Source organism: Pinus tabuliformis, chromosome 2_2 (genome assembly GCF_031772625.1).
Source record: "Pinus tabuliformis cultivar Carrire ecotype Pingquan chromosome 2_2, CPIR1, whole genome shotgun sequence".
Lineage (NCBI taxonomy): Eukaryota > Viridiplantae > Streptophyta > Pinopsida > Pinales > Pinaceae > Pinus > Pinus tabuliformis.
The window spans coordinates 1,110,317,039-1,110,340,181 of record NC_142300.1 but is presented as its reverse complement, the minus strand read 5'-3'; the positions used below and the strand labels follow the sequence as shown (position 1 = coordinate 1,110,340,181).

At 40.0% G+C, this 23,143-nt stretch overlaps 1 protein-coding gene across 1 annotated transcript in view; it reads left to right on the top strand.

Moving 5' to 3' along the window:
• The first annotated feature begins 4,976 nt into the window (after window positions 1-4,976).
• Window positions 4,977-23,143, top strand: part of LOC149197292 (uncharacterized) — an 84,978-nt gene continuing 66,811 nt past the window's right edge. The window contains exon 1 of the mRNA XM_089405806.1: window positions 4,977-6,201. Within this exon, the coding sequence (XP_089261932.1) occupies window positions 5,453-6,201 (749 nt within the window). The 5' untranslated portion in view covers window positions 4,977-5,452. The remainder of the gene's footprint in view (window positions 6,202-23,143) is intronic.

Sequence of the window (23,143 nt, the reverse complement as noted above, 5' to 3'; positions counted from 1 at the left end):
ACATAGCATCAATCATCACTTCCGGGGCTTGCACCCGGTAACCAGGACTTCCCAAGAGGTCACCCATCCCAGAACTCCTCTGGCTCAAGCGCGCTTAACTGTGGAGTTTTTCCCCACAATCAAGCCCACTTAGCTTGCTACCCCATTAAGCGCGCTTGAGCCAGAGGAGTTCTGGGATGGGTGACCTCCTGGGAAGTCCTGGTTACCGGGTGCAAGCCCCGGAAGTGATGATTGATGCTATGTGATTCGTTCTCCAAATTTCACTAGTTTCAATCCCACTTCTTCACCCCTGTGAGCATCACCCGATGCAATGAGTGCTAAGTGAACTATTCAAAAATCATGAGAAATTAGTCAGTTACGACTACCTCTCATGGAAATGGTCATACGTTTGAATGACTTACTTAACGCAGTTGAATCCCAAAAAAATGATATCTAATATAATGCACTGCGTAAATCCCCCATACTTAAATTCAAAAAGAGTCAAGGGATCTCTACTTGAATGGTTCATGAGGCACAATACTTGCTAAGGTTTTGCAAATGGGGTAGCAAGCTAAGTGGGCTTGATTGTGGGGAAAAACTCCACAGTTAAGCGCGCTTGAGCCAGAGGAGTTCTGGGATGGGTGACCTCCTGGGAAGTCCTGGTTACCGGGTGCAAGCCCCGGAAGTGATGATTGATGCTATGTGATTCGTTCTCCACATTTCACTAGTTTCAATCCCACTTCTTCACCCCTGTGAGCATCACCCGATGCAATGAGTGCTAAGTGAACTATTCAAAAATCATGAGAAATTAGTCAGTTACGACTACCTCTCATGGAAATGGTCATACGTTTGAATGACTTACTTAACGCAGTTGAATCCCAAAAAATGATATCTAATATAATGCACTGCGTAAATCCCCCATACTTAAATTCAAAAAGAGTCAAGGGATCTCTACTTGAATGGTTCATGAGGCACAATACTTGCTAAGGTTTTGCAAATGGGGTAGCAAGCTAAGTGGGCTTGATTGTGGGGAAAAACTCCACAGTCAAGCGCGCTTGAGCCAGAGGAGTTCTGGGATGGGTGACCTCCTGGGAAGTCCTGGTTACCGGGTGCAAGCCCCGGAAGTGATGATTGATGCTATGTGATTCGTTCTCCACATTTCACTAGTTTCAATCCCACTTCTTCACCCCTGTGAGCATCACCCGATGCAATGAGTGCTAAGTGAACTATTCAAAAATCATGAGAAATTAGTCAGTTACGACTACCTCTCATGGAAATGGTCATACGTTTGAATGACTTACTTAACGCAGTTGAATCCCAAAAAAATGATATCTAATATAATGCACTGCGTAAATCCCCCATACTGTAATTTAATTCTTACATGGAATAATAAATTGTCATAAGGTTAAATTTGTATTTTTCTTCTTCATATTGTGCTATAAAAAGTAAAGGAAATGTAAAAATATGGCATTTAAGATTACATTAATCATATTAATGTGTTCATTTAAATAGATGCATATAATATATTATAGGAAAAACATTGCATGTAATATAAAAACATTAATATTTTAATGTGATTGTTGACAATAATTATTATTTGTTTTATATTAATAAGAAGAATAAAGATTTTGAAATATGGTTGATTATTATTTTTCAGTTTTAGTAAATTAAATATTTTTAGTAACAAGACTTTGCGAATTTGCTTAATAGAAAAATTGTCTTATGAAAACGTTATGTTATGAACCATTTTTAAGGAAATTTTAAACTTTAGAATGAAGGTAATTATTAACTTTATAATAATTATTTAGTACAAAGATATATCTTCACTCAACTTAATTGAAAAACATCTAATCAAATTTTGCCCAAAATTAATTAGAAAACCACTGACTAATTGCTTGGTGAAAACTAATTAAAAAATAAAATCATAAAAATTTAAAAATCAAATATTCAAACTATTCATATAATTTACACATTATATTCCAAGTCCCATGGCCAATTCTAACCTCTCGAGTTTTGTTGTTTGGAATCGATTTGCATTAGTCCCACCCGTATTCAAATCTGTGGAGGTGTCGCCCATACGTCCTTAGTGTAGGAGGATACAAACAATATGAAATAGTGTAGGAGGATACAAACAATATAAAAGCAAGTCCCATTAATTTTCATAAAAAGTTAAAAATCAAATGTTTAAATTACTCATATAATTTGCACATATATTTGAAGAAATAAATCCAAAAGGATTAAGCTTTCACTTTTAACTTTTACGTAATTCATTAAAAATAACAATACACATGTATTATATATAATGATTAAATACTTTATATCTTAATTTGTTAATATTTATAAAAATATTTTTTCAAATTTATTAATTTAAATTATTATTTTTAAATTCAATCCTTTAAAATTAAATTTAAATATAAAATAATTATAATTTAAATGTATATTAACCATATAATATATTTTATAAAATTAGAAAAAAATATTATATATATATATATATATATATATATATTAAAAAATCTATTATTCACTTGACTTTAATCTATTATTTATTTTTCCTTAGGATTGGGTAGACTTTTGGAACCAACTAATGTGGTTCATCCTCAGGACAAGGTTGGGTGGACAAGGTGAGAAACCAATCGATGTAAGAGAATAAATAGCAGGGATGCATCATTGTTCAGGATTAGCCGTTAAAAAAATAGCCGTTGGTGAAATAAGATTATTTAGGAATACATGATGAAGAGAAGTTTATTAAATTAACTAATGTTTAGTTAGAAACTAGCTGTTATGTAATAATTAATTATTTAATATCGATATGGTAAATTATTTATCAATTTATATAATGCTATTATCTAAGAATAATTCATTTATATAATATTATTAGTTAGGGTTGACCTATTCAATGTGAATTAGGTTGAAAACTAGTAGTTATCCTGATATAATAAATAGGTTAATAATATTATTAAAAATAATTAATAATATTTGGTTGAAAATTAGTTGTTATGTAATAGATTAATTATCAATTTTTATAATATTATGACCTAAAATAATTATTTATAATTTTATTAGTTAGGGGTGAAAAACTCGTTGTTAATTTTTTTAAGAATCTTTTATTAAAATTACCAAAACCTCTATAAAGACTACGGTTTTGGTAATTTTAATAAAAGATTCTAAAACAAATTAACAACGAGTTTTTCACCCCTAACTAATAAAATTATAAATAATTATTTTAGGTCATAATATTATAAAAATTGATAATTAATCTATTACATAACAACTAATTTTCAACCAAATATTATTAATTATTTTTAATATTATTATTAACCAATTTATTATATCAGGATAACTACTAGTTTTCAACCTAATTCACATTGAATAGGTCAACCCTAACTAATAATATTATATAAATGAATTATTCTTAGATAATAGCATTATATAAATTGATAAATAATTTACCATATCGATATTAAATAATTAATTATTACATAACAACTAGTTTCTAACTAAACATTAGTTAATTTAATAAACTTTTCTTCATCACGTATTCCTAAATAATTTTATTTCACCAACGACTATTTTTTGAACGGCTAACCCTGAACAATGATGCATCACTGTTATTTATTTTCTCACATCGATTTCTCAGATCGATTGGTTTCTCACCTTGTCTTGAGGATGAACCACATTACTTGGTTTGAAACGTGGACCCAATCTTACGATGTGATTAATCAGAAAGACTGATTTCTATATTTATTTATTCTTATTCTTAGTTTAAAATTTCTCCAATGTTTCAGGTTGCTCTCTTTTCTTTGGGGCCTATATAATCTTATTTCCACTCTTTTCTAATCATATACGCTTGATGACGAGCAAGTTCAAAATAAAAAGTTAGGTTCCTCAGGAGATAATGTTGAGTGGACCAGGAGCAACTTCTATCGAAACAATTGCTATGGTGCGTCTTATAAGGTATCTAAAAGAAATAATGGATGAGACAAACAACAAATGGATGCAAAAATGGAATATTTACCTCAATGCATCTCCCACAAATAGCAAGGAGTTAAAGAATGCATGGGTGAAAGAAAGAAATCATGGATGAGACAAAACAACAAATGGATGCAAAAATGGAATATTTACCTCAATGCATGTCCCACAAATAGCAAGGAGTTAAAGAATTTTGTTATGAAGAAGTTCCGTAAGTGTGTATATGGGGAAAAGAATTGGGTAGAAAGAAGAAGTACTATGTTTAGGTATTCAACCCCACTTGTAATCTCCGAGAGCAATTATTCTTATTGCTTAATTAAGAACTAACTCACATCAACTTTGGTGTGAAACGACACTGTGGGAGAGACCTAAAAAAGCTTGGGAAGAACAAGTGTGTACTTTTTGCACTTGTAGCGTAGTGGAATCGGAAAAACATTTCATTTTGGAATGTGAAAAAAAAGCTTGGGAAGAACGAGTGTGTACTTTTTGCACTTGTAGGGCAGTAGAATCGGAAAAACATTTCATTTTGGAATGTGATGCTTTCAGATACAACACTGTTAAAAGGTTGGGTCAGCTCATCGTCAATTTGAGCAAAAAAGATTGAATTACAGAAAAAACAAAGAAACTAGTAATCACATAAACTAATTTTAGTCTTGTAAACCTTAAATTATTGAATTACATAAAAAACAAAGAAACTAGTAATCACATAAACTAATTTTAGTCTCGTAAACCTTAAATTACCATTCATTTTAATCCCTCATTCATACCACACACAAACCCATACCACTCAAAAAGTAAACATTTGTGTTATTTAAACTAGTTTTTTGACTGTATGAAAAACTTCTAGAGCACTTCTATTATGCAGAGTTTACCCATCAAACTTGTGATTTCAATAAATTCTTACTAGATTTTAGAGAAATTAAAATAGAAAAATCCACTAAAAAAACTCTAAAAATTCACATTAAAGACAACTAACTATTAATGCTATAAATACATTAAAAAAAAAATGGACACTCCTATCTCGGGAGGCATGCATACTGTTCAAAATTCTTTCTTCGTATACTCGCTTATAGAGAAGATATATCGATACCCTGAACCCCGAAACGACATGAACATCATAACTCTGTTCAAAAGAAACGGCCAGAAAATCCAAGACCCTATTATAGCCATTCAAATTCCTCATTAACTAGTCCGGCATCCCGTTTTGAACCAGGAAAAATCTGAAAACCCTAAATTCACCATCACTGACGACCCGTGAAAAAAAACATTCATGGATTTGCCTTAGACGCTAAAGTTTTCTATCCGAATCTCACCATAAGTTCAAACGTATGAGGTTTTCTGTCCATTTCATCCCTGCGCAGCATCTAATGAAAGTTTGGCAGTTTCCTCGAGGGTTTCGGCCAACATTTTAACCCGCGACATCGAGTTCTTTATAGTTTGTCTTTTTAGTTCAGCCTTTTGAAACTTAACAGGTTTCAAACGGTGATTATCGGAAAGAGCCATGGCGGAGCTAAAGCTATCGGAGACCAGGGATTTAACGCGCATAGAGCGAATAGGCGCCCACTCACACATCAGAGGCTTAGGCTTGGATGATGCATTAGAAGCCCGAAAGGTTTCACAGGGTATGGTAGGACAGACATCCGCTAGAAAAGCTGCAGGGGTGATTCTGGAAATGATTAAGGAAGGAAAAATAGCAGGCCGCGCAGTTTTGTTGGCCGGGCAGCCGGGAACAGGTAAAACTGCCATAGCCATGGGTATGGCTAAATCCCTAGGCGAAGAAACCCCCTTTGCAATGATGGCAGGCAGTGAAATTTTTTCATTAGACATGAGCAAGACCGAGGCTTTGACACAGGCTTTCAGGAAGGCAATAGGGGTTAGAATTAAGGAAGAGACTGAAATCATCGAAGGCGAAGTTGTTGAGATACAGATAGATCGGCCCGCCACTTCGGGCGCTGCGGCAAAGACTGGGAAATTGACATTGAAGACGACAGAGATGGAGACTGTGTATGATTTGGGGAGCAAGATGATCGAAGGTTTGAGCAAGGAGAAGGTCCAGAGTGGGGATGTGATTGCGATCGATAAAGCTTCTGGGAAGATTACAAAGTTGGGGCGGTCTTTTGCGAGGTCCAGGGATTATGATGCAATGGGGCCGCAGACCAAGTTCGTACAGTGCCCGGATGGAGAGCTGCAGAAACGCAAAGAAGTGGTGCATTGCGTTACGCTGCATGAGATCGATGTCATCAATAGCAGGCCAGTATTTTGCATCATGTTGCTGGAGTTTGGCAATGAGTGTTTGTCTCTAGATTGTTAGTTCAGCAAAAGGATGAATTTGTGTTAATGTTCCGAGTTATAATCTCTAGAAACATTACTGTTAATGCCTGTGACTGATTATTTTTTCGAAGGGTCTTTAAACACTAGAAGCATTAGAATCAACCTGAATACTTTAGACACCACAAACAGTCTGTTTTCACAAGTGAAACAATCTTTAATGGCCAATTCATTTCTCACAAGCACTTTCGTTTGACTAATCTATCTGCCATGACAGTAGGTACTTTTCCATCAAGAATCACCAAGTAACTCTACCTTTCCTCAATTGGTTATTCATGCTTATGGGGAGTCAACCCTTGGTGGGTGGCTTAACATGCTATTACCTTCACAGTGAACGATGAACACCTTGGTGGGTGGCCTAAGTAGCTATTGCCTTCACTACTGAACCGTGATCCTGTTAGATGAACAGATTAGCAGAATGCCTGCACATGATTGAAAATGGATCAAGGAGCAAAATTCCAAATTTCGTGAATGATCATTGTTATCATGAATAGAAATGACTTTAATACCCAGAGATGAATAGAAAGATAGGAGAATGCTTCATTAATGCTTTTGCTAGAATGTTGATAGAGATAGATTGGCCTGCCACATCAGGCACCATGGCAAAGACTGAGAAATTGACATTGAAGATAACAGAGATGGAGGTTGCGTAGATTTGGGGGGTAAGATGATCAAGGGTTTGAGCAAGGAGAAGGTCTAGAGTGGGGTTGTGATTGTGATCGATAAAGATTTTGGGAATATTATGAAGTTGGGGCAGCGTTTTGTGAGGTTCAGGGATTATGATGTCCATAGACCAAGTTTGTGTAGTGTCCGAACGAAGGGCTGCAAAAATGCAAAGAGGTGGTGTATTGCATTATGTTGCATGAGATCGATGTCATCAATAATGGGCAAATGTTTTTCTTCATGCTGTTGGATTTCGCAATGAGTGTTTTAGGCTCTAGTTTGTTAATTCAGCAAAATAATGAATTTGTGTTAATGTCTCAAGTTATAATCTATAGAAGCATTAGAGTTAATGTCTGTGATTGATTATTTTTCAAAGGATTTTTAAAACAATAGAAGCATTAGAAGCAACCAGAATACATTAGACACGTCAAATAGTCTATTTTCACAAGTGAAACAACCTTCAAAGGCTGATACATCGATCACAAGCACTTTCATTTGGCTAAGTTGCCATGCCAATAGATGCTTTTCCATCAAAAATCACCAAAGTACTTGCACCTTTCCTCAATTTGTTTATTCCTGCTTCTTGGGAGTTAACACTTGGTGGGTGTTTTAACATGTAATTACCTTCATAGGTGAAATGTGAGTACCTTGGTGGGTGGCTTAACATGTAATTACCTTCATAGGTGAATTGTGATTACCTTGGTAGGTGGCCTAACTAGCTATTGCCTTCACTATCGAACCATGGATTAGTAGAATACCTGCACATAATTGAGAATGTATCAAAGAAGAAAATTCCAATTTTTGTGAATGATCATTGTTGAATTGTTCCTAAGAATAAAAATGGCTTTAATACCCAGAGATGAATAAAAAGACGAGATAATGCTTCATTAATGCCTTTGCTAGCATGTTGACATAGATAGATTGGTTTGCCATGACAAATATTGGGAAATTGACATTGAAGATGATAGAGATGGAGATTATGTATAATTTGGGGAGTGTTGACGGTGCTGGACCTGCCAATATTCAAGGGATCTCCCTGATATGAAGTCCCAATTAGACCTCACACCGTTTGGTGTAGGAGTCCCATTCGGAATATGGCTTGGTTGCCGATGCAGTGGGTTTTATTGATGTGCCTTGGCTGCAATAACACAGAGTGATGTATTATGATTTTGGTGGTGTTACCCACCATTTTTGTGGGTGATATCCCTAGGAGATTTTTTTCTCCAAGATGGTCCTCAACTGGCAGCTGCAGCGAGTAGCTAGCTCATTGTGCCATTTCTCCGCCACCTGAGCCAACCATGTGGTCCCTCACCCATCTGCCATGATCATATGTTTGAAGGTGGGCCCCCTGAACCTAAAGGTATGCCTTGCCATTCCGTAATTGAGTATTGTAGTTTGCTTATCATGGACACTTCTGGGCATGGATTAATGGGGGGATTCGGCGGAAAGAATGGACTAGGTCTGTGCTCTTGTCCCCTAGACCCCTTTTGGATATTAACCTTAGATTCTAGTCCCATGGGATCTCTTTTACTGACCATTTGGCTTTAGGGATGATATTTCACGGGAAACCCTGATTTTGGTTGCGCGATCTCGCTCCCTTATCCGCATATATTACCCCCTTTCCACTCACTATTACCCCATTCATCATTTATTTTGTCTAGGTCCACATTCCTCCATTGGGTCCGCAAAAGGTTAACTCGCCCATTTCCCTTGCCCACACCTTGGGTCAGGCCTAGAATGATGCCGCGGAGGTTGATGCAGCTAAAAAGAAATATAAAAGCATATTTGGCCACATTCATTAGGAAAATGTACCACAAAATGCAAAAGATGGCCAGGACATAACACGTGGGCAAAAGCCAATACATGAACTCTACCCCATCATCATGGCCATCGCACTGGTTGCTACAGGTTCTATGAGCTTCCTTCATCATATAAAAACCCATGATTGTCCTAACCCCTGGTGGGCAATGAACTGCCCTACTTTAAAATGGGGTATTCATTGCTATATCTTATGCATCATGCTCTTACCCCTTGAGCTCTGAGTAGTCGATCAAAGAAAATCATAAAAGGGCAAAAGGCATATAAGGAAGTGTGGAAAAATTAAGGCCGAGGCACCTCATGTACCACGATTGCTCCCTCCCATACATTATAAATCCAAGTATGGGCTTCCCTTTTATTAGATACCCTTGAACCCCGGCATGTGGCCTAGGGCTGCCCCTTCTCATCGCCTACTTCATTCACCTATCTGTCACATGCCACCACCTTTTGAAGGATGTACACATATTATCCCATTTAGAAGTAGAAACCACCTAATAGGATATTTGGTTAACCCCATTTGGAGTTTAAGAGACATTGACACATCTCAAAGTCCATTATGGAAGGGCAGGCCATTATGAAGTCCCCACCTGTGGTCCATGGTTGGTAAGCTCATTTACTCGATTTCTCTAATGACTTGTTGTACTGGAAGGCTAGGGGACACATTGGATCTTATGCAAGATTGCAGATGGAATCCATTTTGGGTTTGGTCTCCCTATACGAGGTCCTAATACTCCAGAGGTCCCCGAGGATGTTCAGAGATGCTCGAGATTCACCCATTGGACAAGGAATATGCACCTGGTTCACCTTTGCCTAACCGGCCCCACAGATGTATCATACACTTGGCAGCTGACCTAGGACTTGTAGGATGATGTTGCATCACCTACACCATCAGAGCCCTTGTAGATGATCTACAGGCATCTTCGACTCATTTGGAGACCCATGAGGTTATTATTGTGCCCCCACACCCACTGGGAGCACCATAGGTTTATTGCAATGTTGTGAAAATCATTATTGGGATAATATTGACGAGGGAAAAAATCGGTAAAAATCGGGAAAAAATCGACAAATACAAAAATATTCATTTTTTTTCAATTTTTTTAATATCTAAAGCATTTACAACATAAAATAAATACATTGACACATAACTATGATAAAAAAACTAATATATAAGATGTGTACTATCATTTCTAGTGCTACATCACACATAACAGTGAATCATGTCCTGAATAGTAAGTCCTGACTCTTGAGTCCCAACTCAGCCTTAAAATATCAACAAAATATATAATAATGTATCTCATATCATGAGTCATAATGTCATATACAATGAAATGAACCAAATAACTAAAGTCTAATACTATTGTTTTCCTTTGCCCCTCTTGGGAGAAAATGAATAGCTTTCCCTTTCCCTCTAGATGTAGATGTCGGTGGAGTTGGTAGTGGACTTTGCTGTGCTCTGTTGAAATTTGGTACCGGAGGACAGGTGGTTCTCTTAGGCTTTGATCTTTGGCCTAGGGAAAAGTGTCCAAAAGAATTTAATTTTTCTCCTAAAGTGACTTTATAATTTTATAAAGTTAAATCTAATTTAAAAGTGACTTTAAGTGATAAAGTTACTAAGTCTAATTTTAAAGTGACTTTTATAAAGTCAATGAAAAATTAGAAAGGAAAAGTGACTTTGGAAATAAATGACTAAGTGGGTCTTTATTAAAGTGGGGTGAATTAAAAAATAAAAAGTGAGATTTAAATGAGCATTTAATCTCAGCCTTAGATCTCAATCTATTTCAGCCATTGGATTTAGGGATCACCCAAAAGTCACTTGGGGTTAGATTAAAGGAGGAAAATAAGGAAAAGGTCATTAATTATTTCATGAGCAGATTGAGAGAAGGAGAGCAATTCTTTCATGAGTAGATTGAGAGAAGGAGAGCAAGAGAGCAAGGGAGATTTCTGGACAGTGAGCTGCGGAGTTTCAGCAGAGCGGAGTTTCAACAGCGGAGTTTCAGCAGGGCGGAGTTTCAGCAAGTCTGTACAGCAGAGTTTCAGCAGAGCGGAGTTTCAGCAGCGGAGTTTCAGCAGGGCGGAGTTTCAGCAAGTCTGTACAGCGGAGTTTCAGCAAGGCGGAGTTTCAGCGAGGCTGAGTTTCAGCGAGGCTGAGATAAGTTGTAAAAGTTTGCTTGCTGATTTTTGCTGAATATTTCTCTTACTGTAAAAAGACATTTTCCAGAAATAAAGAAGAGCTCTCAAACTTGGTTTTCCCCAAGAGTTGTAGGGGGTTTTTCCAGAGTCACATTGACAAAAAATGTTAGTGTTTAAATGTATTTTAATGGCTGTTTATTACTGCTGATTTTTATTTCTGCAATTTCCAGCATTCTGTAAAATTTCAAGAATTTGTGTTTTCAGCAAATTTATTTTTTCCAGCTTGTTAAATGTATGGTTATGGTAAAGGGCATTTAACTATATGGGAGAAATAAGGAGAAACTGAAAAGTGGGGTGGGAAATGAGAAATTTCTACATGGTATCAGAGCTTGAGTGCTGAAGGACAGTTTGGGACAGCAAAAGGAAAAATTACAGTTGCTGATTTTTCACTCAGAAAATTCCAGCAAGCTGATTTTTTCATAAACAACAGTTTTACCTTTACTACAGCAGTGCTATTTTTCAGTTTTAGGACAGCAGGATGTCATTGGGATTGAGGGTGGAGGATAGGCTGGATGGGCATACAAATTACAACGTTTGGAAGGAGAGAATGCAGAGTATCTTTGAGGAGGCAGAAGTCTGGGATATCATGGTGCATACCACACAGAACCTTGTTGTTGTGCCTACTGATGCTACTCAGTTGACAGCTTATAATAAAAAGAACAACAAGGGTAAGAGACTGATTTTAGACGGAATCAAAGACCATTGCATTCCTTATGTGAGAGGAAAGAGCAATGCCTATGAGATGTGGACAGCATTGTCCAATCTCTACCAGAGTACCAATGAGAACCGGAAGATGGTCCTGAAGGAGAAGCTGAAGAACATTAAGATGGGTAATGATAGTGCAGCTGGATATTTCACAAAGATTACTAATGTGAGAGATGAGGTGACAGCGATTGGAGAGGCCATTCCACCCACTGAGTTGGTGCGGATTGCAGTGAATGGCCTCCCCCGTTCATGGTTGAACTTTGCTGATGGGGTTTGTGCACGTGAGACCCTTCCCACATGGGAGAGGTTTTGGGATGATTGCATTCAGACAGAGATCAGGAAAGGTCAGCTTGGGGCAGCCAAGCCAGTTGAGCAGGATGAGGATGTAGCACTGGTGGCAGGAGGCAAGAAAGGCAAAGGGAAGAAGCAGGCTTCCACAAGCAGTGGTGGGGGCAAAGGCAAAGGTAAACAGGGGAACACACAGAAGGACTATTCCAAGGTGAAGTGTTGGAATTGTCAAAAGATGAGACACTATGCAGTTGTGTGTCCGGAGAAGAAGAAGAAGAAGGGGAAGAACCAGGACGTGGCAGCTTCAACAGAGATTGAGGACTTTGCAGGTCGTTTTGACCGGGAGTTTGCGTTCACTACGTGTGAGTCCTCTAGTGCAAGATCACCTGCCACACAGGTTCAGAGGGAGCATGCTTTTCCCTCGATTAACGGAGCATCTTCAGGTATCTGGTATGTGGACAGTGGGGCTTCACGTCACATGACAGGAGTCCGTGAGTACTTCTCAGAGCTTTCAGAGAGTGGCACTGATATAGAGGTAGTACTCGGTGATGACAGAGTTGTTAGAGCAGTCGGGGTGGGGACACTGACATTTCAGAGGGAGTCCAAACCTCCCTTGAAAGTGTCAGATGTTCTTTATGTGCCAGGGATGAGGAAGAACCTCATATCCGTCTTAGCTTTGGAGGACAGAGGATATGAGGTATTGTTCAGGGGAGGACAGGTGTTGATGTATCCCAGGGGCACTCCAGCTGATTCTGCTAGAGTGATAGGTGTACGCCATGCAAAGGTGTACAAGTTTGCATTCCAGCCCCTTTTGGCATTGAGCAGTAGTACCGACAGCAGAGCTAGCAGTTTTGAGCTGTGTGAGATTTGGCACCGCAGGATGGGACATATGTATCATGGAGCCTTGAGGATATTGCGGGAGATCACTACAGGTGTGCCAGATTTCAGTACTGATCACTTTGATACTTGCAGAGGTTGTGCGATGGGCAAGTTTGCCAAATCCCCTTTTCCCAGCAGTGACAGCAGAGCGACTGGGATACTTGATTTGATTCATTCCGATGTGAGCGGTCGGATGTCTCATGTTTCCTTGAGTGGATATGAGTACTATGTTTTATTCATTGATGATCACTCCAAGAGGACCTGGATTTATTTTTTGAAGACCAAGAGTGAGGTTTCGAGCGGTTTCAGGAGTTCAGAGCTCTTGTGGAGACACAGACAGGTCGAAAGATCAAGTCCCTGAGGTCGGACAATGGAGGAGAGTACACCCTTGGAGAGTTTGTTGACTATTGTGCGGAGGCAGGCATTAGGAGGGAGTTCACTGTTCCTTACAACCCCCAGCAGAACGGGGTTGCAGAGAGGAAGAACAGATCCATCATAGGGGCTGCCAAAGCCATGTTACATGATCAGGGGTTGCCATTGTTCTTGTGGGCAGAGGCCTACAACACAATTGTTTACTTCCAGAACAGGAGTCCGCATCGTGCCTTGGGGCACATGACTCCGGAGGAGGCTTTCTCTGGGAAGAAGCTTGATATTGGTCATCTTCATATCTTTGGATGCATTACATACTCCTATATACCCAAGGAGAAGAGGACCAAACTAGAGCCCACCGCAGAGAAGGGTATTTTTGTGGGCTACAGTGAGACCTCAAAGGCCTTTCGGATTTACATTCCTGCACAGAGGAGAGTTACTGTCAGACGGGATGTGAAGTTCGAGGAGGACAGGGCCTTTAGGAGGTCACGGGACTTAGAGTATCTGGAGCAGCCAGACCCTCAGCAGCAGTTGAGTTAGTCGCAGGGATCCAGTGGGCAGGGATCAGGAGGTACATCTATGAGGATGTCAGGTCCGTCAGTGAGCAGTGGCTCACCGAGCCAGAGGGGTGGTGCTCCGGGCAGCATGCAGAGCAGTTCACAGAGCAGTTCACTAGGGAGTCCACTGATGGACAGTTCACACGGTACCTCAGCTTCTACAGGTTCAGGTGCAGGCAGGAGGACAACAGACAGACAGTCAGGAGTTCAGGCTCCTGATGATGATGAGGAGTTTCATTCTTCGGTGGGAGAAGTGTGCTCAGGGAAGAGGAAGCCCAAGTGGCTTCAGGACACCTTGAGAGATGCCTCATCTGTTGCTGAGCCAAAGAGGCCGGTCAGAGAGAGTAGACCACCTGAGAGGTTTTGTAGCTATATGGCGATGGTTACCAGCATCCTTGACTCTGAGCCTTCTAGCTATGAGGAGGCAGCTCGCCAGCAGGTCTAGAGAGAGGCCATGCAGGAGGAGTATTCTTCTATCATGAAGAATGATATTTGGGAGGTGGTGCCGAGGCCTGAGGGCAAATCCGTGGTTACTTCCAGATGGCTTTACAAGGTAAAGGATGCTGCAAATGGCAGCATTGAGAAATTCAAAGCAAGGTTTGTGGCTAGAGGGTTCTCCCAGGTAGAGGGAGTTGATTATGAGGAGACCTTCGCTCCCGTGGCTCGATATACTTCGATCCGCTCCATTATATCGATAGCAGCAGATATGGGTTGGAAGATCCACCAGATGGATGTGAAGACTGCATTTCTCAATGGCTTCATACAGGAGGAGGTGTACATTGAGCAGCCACAGGGCTTTGAGGTGCATGGGAAGGAGTCCCATGTGTGCAGACTGAAGAAGGCCCTTTATGGCCTGAAGCAAGCTCCCAGAGCTTGGTACTCCAGGATAGATACATATTTGCAGGGGATGGGTTTCACAAAGAGTGAGGCAGATCCGAACCTTTACTTTATTGTGATTGGTGAGGAGCCTCTAATTCTGGTGCTGTATGTGGATGACTTGGTCATTATAGGTGCAGAGAGACTCATAGAGCACTACAAGAGAGATTTTGCGACGGAGTTTGAGATGAAGGACATCGGCTTGATGCATTAGTTTTTTGGGCTTGGAGGTGTGGCAGGAGGAAGGGCATTTCTTCCTGGGGCAGGGGAAGTTTATTGTGGACATCCTTAGCAGATTCCACATGGAGGATTGTAGACCCATGTCGACACCGATGATCACCAACTGGAAGAAGCTTCATGCTTCGGATTCCGAGTTGGTGGATCCCACATTGTACAGGCAGCTGATTGGTTCCTTGATGTATTTGGTCAACACTAGACCAGATATCTGTTTTGCAGTCAACACGATGAGTCAGTTTATGTGTGAGCCTAGGAAGGTTCACTGGGTGGCTGCAAAACACATTTTGCGGTACTTGCAGGGGACAGTGGATTATGGTCTGGACTACAGGCAGGGAGATGGAGTGAGATTGGCAGGATACACTGATTCTGATTGGGTAGGTTGTGCTTCTGATAGGAAGAGCACTTCAGGGTGCTGTTTTGGGTTGGGTTCAGCAGTAGTGTCATGGTTCAGCCGGAAGCAGCAGTCAGTGGCACTGAGTTCAGCGGAAGCAGAGTATATGGCAGCCAGTCTAGCTAGTTGTGAGGCTATCTGGCTTCGCAAGATGTTGTTTGGCTTATTTGGTCAACCGTTGAGACCTTCAGTGATTTACTGTGATAAGCAGAGTTGCATTAAACTCACGGAGAATCCAGTATTTCATGACAGGTCAAAGCATATCGGGATCAGATATCATTTCATCAGAGACTATGTTCAGAAGGGAGCTGTGAAGCTTGAGTATATTTCCACTGATGAGCAGGTTGCAGATATTCTTACCAAAGCCTTACCACGGGGCAAGCATGTCTACTTCAGAGACAAGATGGGTGTGTTGAGGAACACCTTCCTCGGTAAGAGGGAGTGTTGAAATTTGGTACCGGAGGACAGGTGGTTCCCTTAGTCTTTTGATCTTTGGCCTAGGGAAAAGTGTCCAAAAGAATTTAATTTTTCTCCTAAAGTGACTTTATAAAGTTAAATCTAATTTAAAAGTGACTTTAAGTGATAAAGTTACTAAGTCTAATTTTAAAGTGGCTTTTATAAAGTCAATGAAAAATTAGAAAGGAAAAGTGACTTTGGAAATAAATGACTAAGTGGGTCTTTATTAAAGTGGAGTGAATTAAAAAATAAAAAGTAAGATTTAAATGAGCATTTAATCTCAGCCTTAGATCTCAATCTATTTCAGCCATTGGATTTAGGGATCACCCAAAAGTCACTTGGATCACCCAAAAGTTACTTGGGGTTAGATTAAAGGAGGAAAATGAGGAAAAGGTCATTAATTTTTTCATGAGCAGATTGAGAGAAGGAGAGCAAGAGAGCAAGGGAGATTTCTGGACAGTGCGCTGCGGAGTTTCAGCAGAGCGGAGTTTCAGCAGCGGAGTTTCAGCAGGGCGGAGTTTCAGCAAGTCTGTAAAGCGGAGTTTCAGCAGAGCGGAGTTTCAGCAGCGGAGTTTCAGCAGGGCGGAGTTTCAGCAAGTCTGTACAGCTTAGTTTCAGCAAGGTTGAGATAAGTTGTAAAAGTTTGCTTGCTGATTTTTGCTGAATATTTCTCTTACTGTAAAAAGGCATTTTCCAGAAATAAAGAAGAGCTTTCAAACTGGTTTTCCCCAAGAGTTGTAGGGGGTTTTTCAAGGGTCACATTGACCAAAAATCTCAGTGTTTAAATGTGTTTTAATGGCTATTTATTACTGCTGATTTTTATTTTTGCAATTTCCAGCATTCTGTAAAATTTCCAAAATTTGTGTTTTCAACAAATTTATTTTTTCCAGCTTGTTAAATGTATGGTTATGGGAAAGGGCATTTAACTATATGGGAGAAATAAGGAGAAACTGAAAACCAGGGTGGGAAATGAGAAATTTCTACATGCTCTAGAACCTGAAGAAGGAGCTAGGAGAGGTAGACCATGTCCTGTACTGGTGGTAGGGGTAGCGTGGGTAGGTGGTGTCTCCTCCTCCTCCTCCTCTGCCCTAGTAGACGCCTTCCAGGGTTCCTCTTCTCCTCAGCTCTCAATCCACTAGGGTTTTTCTCCTCCTCAGCTTCTAATCCACCAGGTTTTTTCTCCTCCTCAGCTCCCAATCCACGCCGTTGTCGTTGTCTGTTCAAAATGAAAAAAAAATCATTTTTTGCCTTATAAAACCCGCTGTCCGCCACCCCCATGATAATATCAGATCGAATCGTGATTATTACGAACTTATCGTGATAATTTGAAGTTAGCGCGATAATTTCGCGATTTTTTGAGATTTTTTTCGTATTAATTGGGCGATAATATTGCATTTTCAAAAAGTCGCGATTTTTTATTGTTATCGCGATTTTCAAAACACTAGTTTATTGTGTGGAGAACAAGGGGCCAACTCCTTGTCCATCATTTTTTAGGGTCCTATTCCTCATAATGACACCTATATACTTCATTAGGCCACCTGGAGGGCCCTACGACATGTATTATTCATCATCTCACCTCTTAAGAGGCTTATTATTTCATTTGTGAGCTAGTTTGGTGGGCTTGTTACCAAAAGTTAAATTATTAGCACATTATTTTATTTTTGGGGCTTATGTAGGCCTAGGAGACTAATTCGAACTCCTTGTTAGTGTATAAATACAAGTGAGATGAGTTCATTTGCTCATCATCACTTTGGATTGGATCGCTCTTCTTTTTAGAGAATTTCACACTTTTCTGCGATGATGAATTGGAGCATGGATGAATTTTGATGTTTGGATTGGAGTATTTTATCTTGGAGCTTCTTTATTGTCAAATTATTGATAGTTGGATATGTTCTATTACATGTAAGTACACACTTTTAATTCTATCTTGTTTTACTTTTGTCATATGCATTGAATGAGATTTTCGCTATAATAGGGCTAATTGTTGCATTACATAATTGCAAATTTGTGGAATTATTGTTTTTATATAGCATCTTTCAATGTTTGGGCCATGTATGTGAATGAAATCTCTTAGGGATAATTCCACTGGTGAATTTATGTTGATAAGCCATCTCTTTTGCCAAACGAAGTATAAAAGCTTTGAGGTCTCGTCCTCTTGCCCTAAAGGCTAAGCGAAGTAATCCTTAAGGCCTCCTTGATCGAAATACAAGTTTCTTTCTCATTATTCTCCTTGACTCCATTCTCCCCAAGGGATTAAGGCACTGGTCCTCCAATAGGTGATCACTCAAAGAATATATTTTCTTCACCTTTCCCTCTCTCTTCTAGGTCTAGCCATGTTGGGTCACTTAGGGCATCAATTTCCCGACAAAATAGCCCAAGAAAAAGTTCGATCTCCTAGCCTCTACTGCGCTGGTGTGTCCTCAAGGCCTCCTCTAATTTTGAAGCCATTCTGACGGTGGAGTTGTGAGATAACCCAAGCCCTAGCTCCGAGATCAAACTTTGCCTTGATATTCCCTAGGCTAGTGCCTTGTAGGATCAATTTGACACATTTAAGTGGAAATTCTTGTTTTGATCCCTCCCCCTTCCTTGTCTAGGTTGAGATCATCATTGGTTGCTAGATTCTCTCTCCTTAACCTAGGCTGGGTCCACTTGGTCCCATGTGGTCCCACACCTTTGAAAAGGCAAATCTTCAAGAACCATTTGGGAAGTCAAGTCCACTAAGGATTTTAGGATTGGGAAACTCCTTTACAAGGCATATTCCTCTAACCTAACCGTCAAACCCTCACCTCCTTATCCTAGAAATCTTTATACCTTGCTTAAGAAGCAAGTAAGCTCTATTCTTACCCCCTGCTAGGAAAATGATCATTACGGTCACTTCGCACTTTTTCTTGGAGGATGAATTGGAGCTTTATGAATGAATTTTGATGTTTGGATTTGGTTTATTTTATCTTGGAGCTTCTCTATTGTCAAAGTGTGGATGGTTGGATATGTTCTATTACATGTAAGTACATGATTTTAATGTTATTCTTGTTTTACTTTGTCATATACATTGGATTTGGATTTTCACTATTTTTAGGGCTAATTGCTGCATGCATTTATTGCTTAAATTGTGGAATTTTGTCTCTATATAACATCTTTCAATGTATGGGCCATGTAATTTGAATGAAATTTCCTAGGGATAATTCTATCAACGATTCATCTTGATAAGCCATCACCTTTTGCAAGTCGAAGTATAAAAACTGTAAGGTTGCTTCCCTTTGCCTTAGAAGGTTAGCGAGGCAGTCTTAAGGCCTCCTTGACTAAGAAACAAGGTCCTCATTCATATTTTATCATAGACTCCATTCTCCCAAGACTAAGGCATTGGTCTACCAAGATGTGGTCACCCAAAATAAAATCATTTTCAACTTTTTCTGGGTCTAGCCAAGTTGGGTCACCTAGGGCATCATTTTCCCGACAAAATAGCCCTCTAAAAAGTAAGATATCCTAGCCCCTCTTGCATTGGTGTGTCCTCAAGGCCTCCTCCAATTTTGAAGCTATTTCGATGATGGAGTTGTGAGAAAAGCCAAACCCTAGCTCCGAGATCAAACTTTGGCCTAGTATCCCCAACGCTAGTGCCTCATGGGATCAATTCAACATCTTTAAGTGAAAAACCTTATTTTGATCCTTTCCCCTTCCTTGTCTGGGTTAAGAATATAATTGGTTGCTAAATTCTTGCCCCTTAACCTAGGCTGGGTCCACTTGGTCCCATGTGGTTCCATTCCTTTGAAAAGACAATTCTTCAAGAACCATTCGAGATACCAATTTCAATAAGGATTTTAGGGATTGGGAAACTCTTTCACAAGTCATATCCCCTAAACCTAACCCTCAAATCCTCCCATCCTTCTCCTAGAAGATATTGTACCTTGCTTAGAAAGCAAGCAAGCTCTATTCTTGACTCTCTTCTGGAAAGGGATTGTTTCTGTCACTCTATATCCATTTGTCGATTTATCCTTCATTTGTGACTTCATATATACCAGGTTTCCTCCCATCGGTGAAAGTCTGTAAATAGTAGGGAGCCTTAGCTGGGTGACAATGGGCTCAGTCTTCATTTGTTGCCCTTGGTTTAACATTTAACGCTTTAGGAATCCCCGTTAGGTCCCCTGAGAGTGTGAGCAGTAACAAGTGGGAATAAGTGTGTGACTCTACGGGAAGTCAAGTGCAATGCATGGAGGCTCCAACACACGAAGAGAAAATGAGTGAGTCCCTTGGAAGTCTGTAATATTACGCAACTTGAAAGGAACACATGAGGGAGTTGGCTTTCGAATTCGAGATGAAGGACCTAGGTTTAATGCACTACTTCCTTGGCTTAGAGGTCTGGCAAAAGCCAAGTGAGATTTTCCTTTCTCAAGGAAAATACATTGTGAAGCTACTCGAGAGATGTGGAATGGTGGAATGCAAGTCTGTGTCTACTCCGATGGAACTCAACTTCAAGAAGTTATGTGGAAGTGCTGTTGGGCCCAGATTTGCAAATCCTTCCGAGTATCGATAACTTATGGTGGCCCTGATGTTCTTGGTAAACTCTCGTTCGGACATATGGTTCGCTATGAATACATTGAGTCAATTTATGGTTGAGCCTCATTACATACATTGGATTGTTGCCAAGAATCTCTTGAGATATCTCCGTGGCACAATCAACTATGGTTTGAGATACATTGCCGGGAATTTGAGGCTACATGGATATACAGATGTTGACTGGGCTGGCAGTGTGGTGGATCGTAAGAGCACGTCTAGGTGTTGCTTCTCTTTGGGGTTTGCTTCAATATCTTGGATGAGCAGGAAGCAAAAATCGGTTGCTTTAAGCACCGCTGAGGACGAATACATTGCTGCTAGTATGTCTTGTTGTGAAGTTGTTTAGTTGAGGAAGCTCTTCAGTGAGCTATTTGAGCACGTGCTGGATACCACTTGTTAGGGTCCTATGTTATAGTAATCCTAGTCATGTTAGTCTTTCTATTTATCTGGGGTCAATTTGTAAATATTAGTCATGATGACCTGACTATTATGGTTTAAAGAAGTCTAGATTTAGATTATGTTTCATGTAAAGTTTGTCTATTTTGCTAAAAGTCCAAATGTCTAAAGTTGTTAAAATTGGAAACTAGGGCCAAACTCCATGTGGGTCATCTTATTTATGGCAACTGATATTTTTCTTGGATCCCTCTCATTAAGAGGTGTAGGATTGATCTAAAGATCATCCGATTCCGATAAGTATTCATGGAGTTATGAATTTATTTGTGTTATAAGACAATTCGTCAAGGTCGGCCAACAACCAAATAAACCCCACATGTGCTCAACGTTTTAGTATAAAAGGAGATGACTTGAGAGTCATTTCATACACACTTCTATCTTGATTTCTCTCCACTTGTCTTGGGTTTTAGTGGAAGAGAAATCTAGGAGTGGAAGCCCTAGACATTGGAGAAAAAGAGGCTGCCCTGGCCACAACAAAGAAGGCAGGCTAGCGAAGCGATGGAAGGGTTCTATGTGTTGACCTAAAGGAGCTCAAGGAAGGGCCCTAAACGTTGTCCTAGAAGGCAACCCTAACGCTATCCTAAGGCAACCCTAAACATTGTCCTAAAGGCAACCCTAACACCGTGCTAGAAGGGAACCCTAACAATATCCTAAACATACTTATGGTGCCCTAGTCGCAGGCATATGGTGCCCTAGATGCATGACTAATGTGACTAAAAAGGAGGACTGTTTTAAGGCCTAAAACAAGGCATCGAGCTGTTGGAAGGAGGCCAAGTTGAAGAAGGGTTGGTTGGGGCAGCGAAAAGGAGGGCTTTAGGTGACAGCATGGGATTGTGGTGGGCCACAGTCCTAACCACCTCAAAATAGGGACAACATGGAGAGTTTGAGGGTTCAAACATGCCTAGGACAACAGTGCTAGTAAATGGGACAACTGGGCTTCATGGTGCTGCTAAGACACATGGGACAGCAACAAGGTATGGCAAGGCCAAGGGGACAACAAGAAGGTATAGGATGACTGTTAGGGACAAAAACTACAACAATATATCTAGGCAGCAGTGGCAAGGGACAACTGCATAGTAAATGGGACAACAAAGGAATGCTAAGGCAAACATGGGACAACAACAAGCATGGACAACATGGCAAGCATGGTGTTGCAAGCGCATGAGACATGCTGTATGTCAACATGGTTCAGCGTACCACATAGGACAACAGTGTGGCAACATGATGGAGCTATGGCACATGGGACAACTGTGGTAGCCTGGTACAACAATGGCACATGGGACAGTTGTGATAGCATGGTGCAACAATGGCACATGGGACGAGCAGTGCAGCAGAAGGTGCAACAATCTGATGTGTACAGCATGGTCATGAGGTCCAGCATTGTGATGATGGGTGCAGCACGGTGAGGTGCAACATGATGACGAGATGCAGCACAATGATAGGTGAATGAGTCACCTTGGAGAATCAGTTGAATCATGTCTTCCACTGATCTCATGTATCATCTTCTTAGAGATGATCTATGCTCTTATTTAGATAAGTCAAAGTGTTGACCTTTGTTGTAAATGTACTATGTATCTCTCTCTCTGCTGAACTATTGAAGAACATATAAAAATAATTGATCAAGGGTTTCCCCACATTGGGGTTTGTCCCTGGCTAGCACCACATCTTGTGTCCTCTTGTCTTGGCTTGTCGTTTGCGATTTATGTTTATGTTTTATTTAGAGTTTACTTTAATGCTGATGTGATTGCTAATCAGGAAAAGATATTGAACTAACTGTGAAAATTGAAATAAATTGCTCTAAACATAGAACATACCTAAAATTAACAAAAGTCACAAGCTTTCATTATTAAAGGGGTAATCATAGGAAGTCATTGGTCACCATGGATGAGTACAAAAGGATCATGTCATAAAAATCCTTGGTCATCATGAGTTAGTTACTTAAGCCTAGAGGTCAAGTTACATCAAAGCAATCATGACAAAAGATTTTTGCTGCCTTGCTTTGTTATCATGGGCACAAATTGGGAGGTTTTTGAGTCAATTTATATGTCATTTCATTACAGGTCGTGACCTCAACAAGAGTACAACGGTCAAAAGGATAGTTCGTTACCTTTCCTCAAGCGCTGCGCTTTCTAGAAGGTGTTGCGCATTCATCGTTTCCATTTTCAAATCGGAATCATTGCTATCAATTCCGGTCTAGGTTGTTTGGGAGATTATTTGAACTTTGACCTTCACCCAAGATTGCTCATTTCCTGTTTATTCGCATTGGAAACCTGTGGTGTGGTCGTGGTAAGGTGCTGCGCAAAGGAGCTAGTGGCGCTACGTTTCCACACATCGCTACTTTTCTTGTCGATCTAAAGACCAAACTCCTTTCATAGGTGCAAAATCAAACTAATCTTTGTTCCTTGGTTGTGAATAAATTTTAAATTGCATGCAT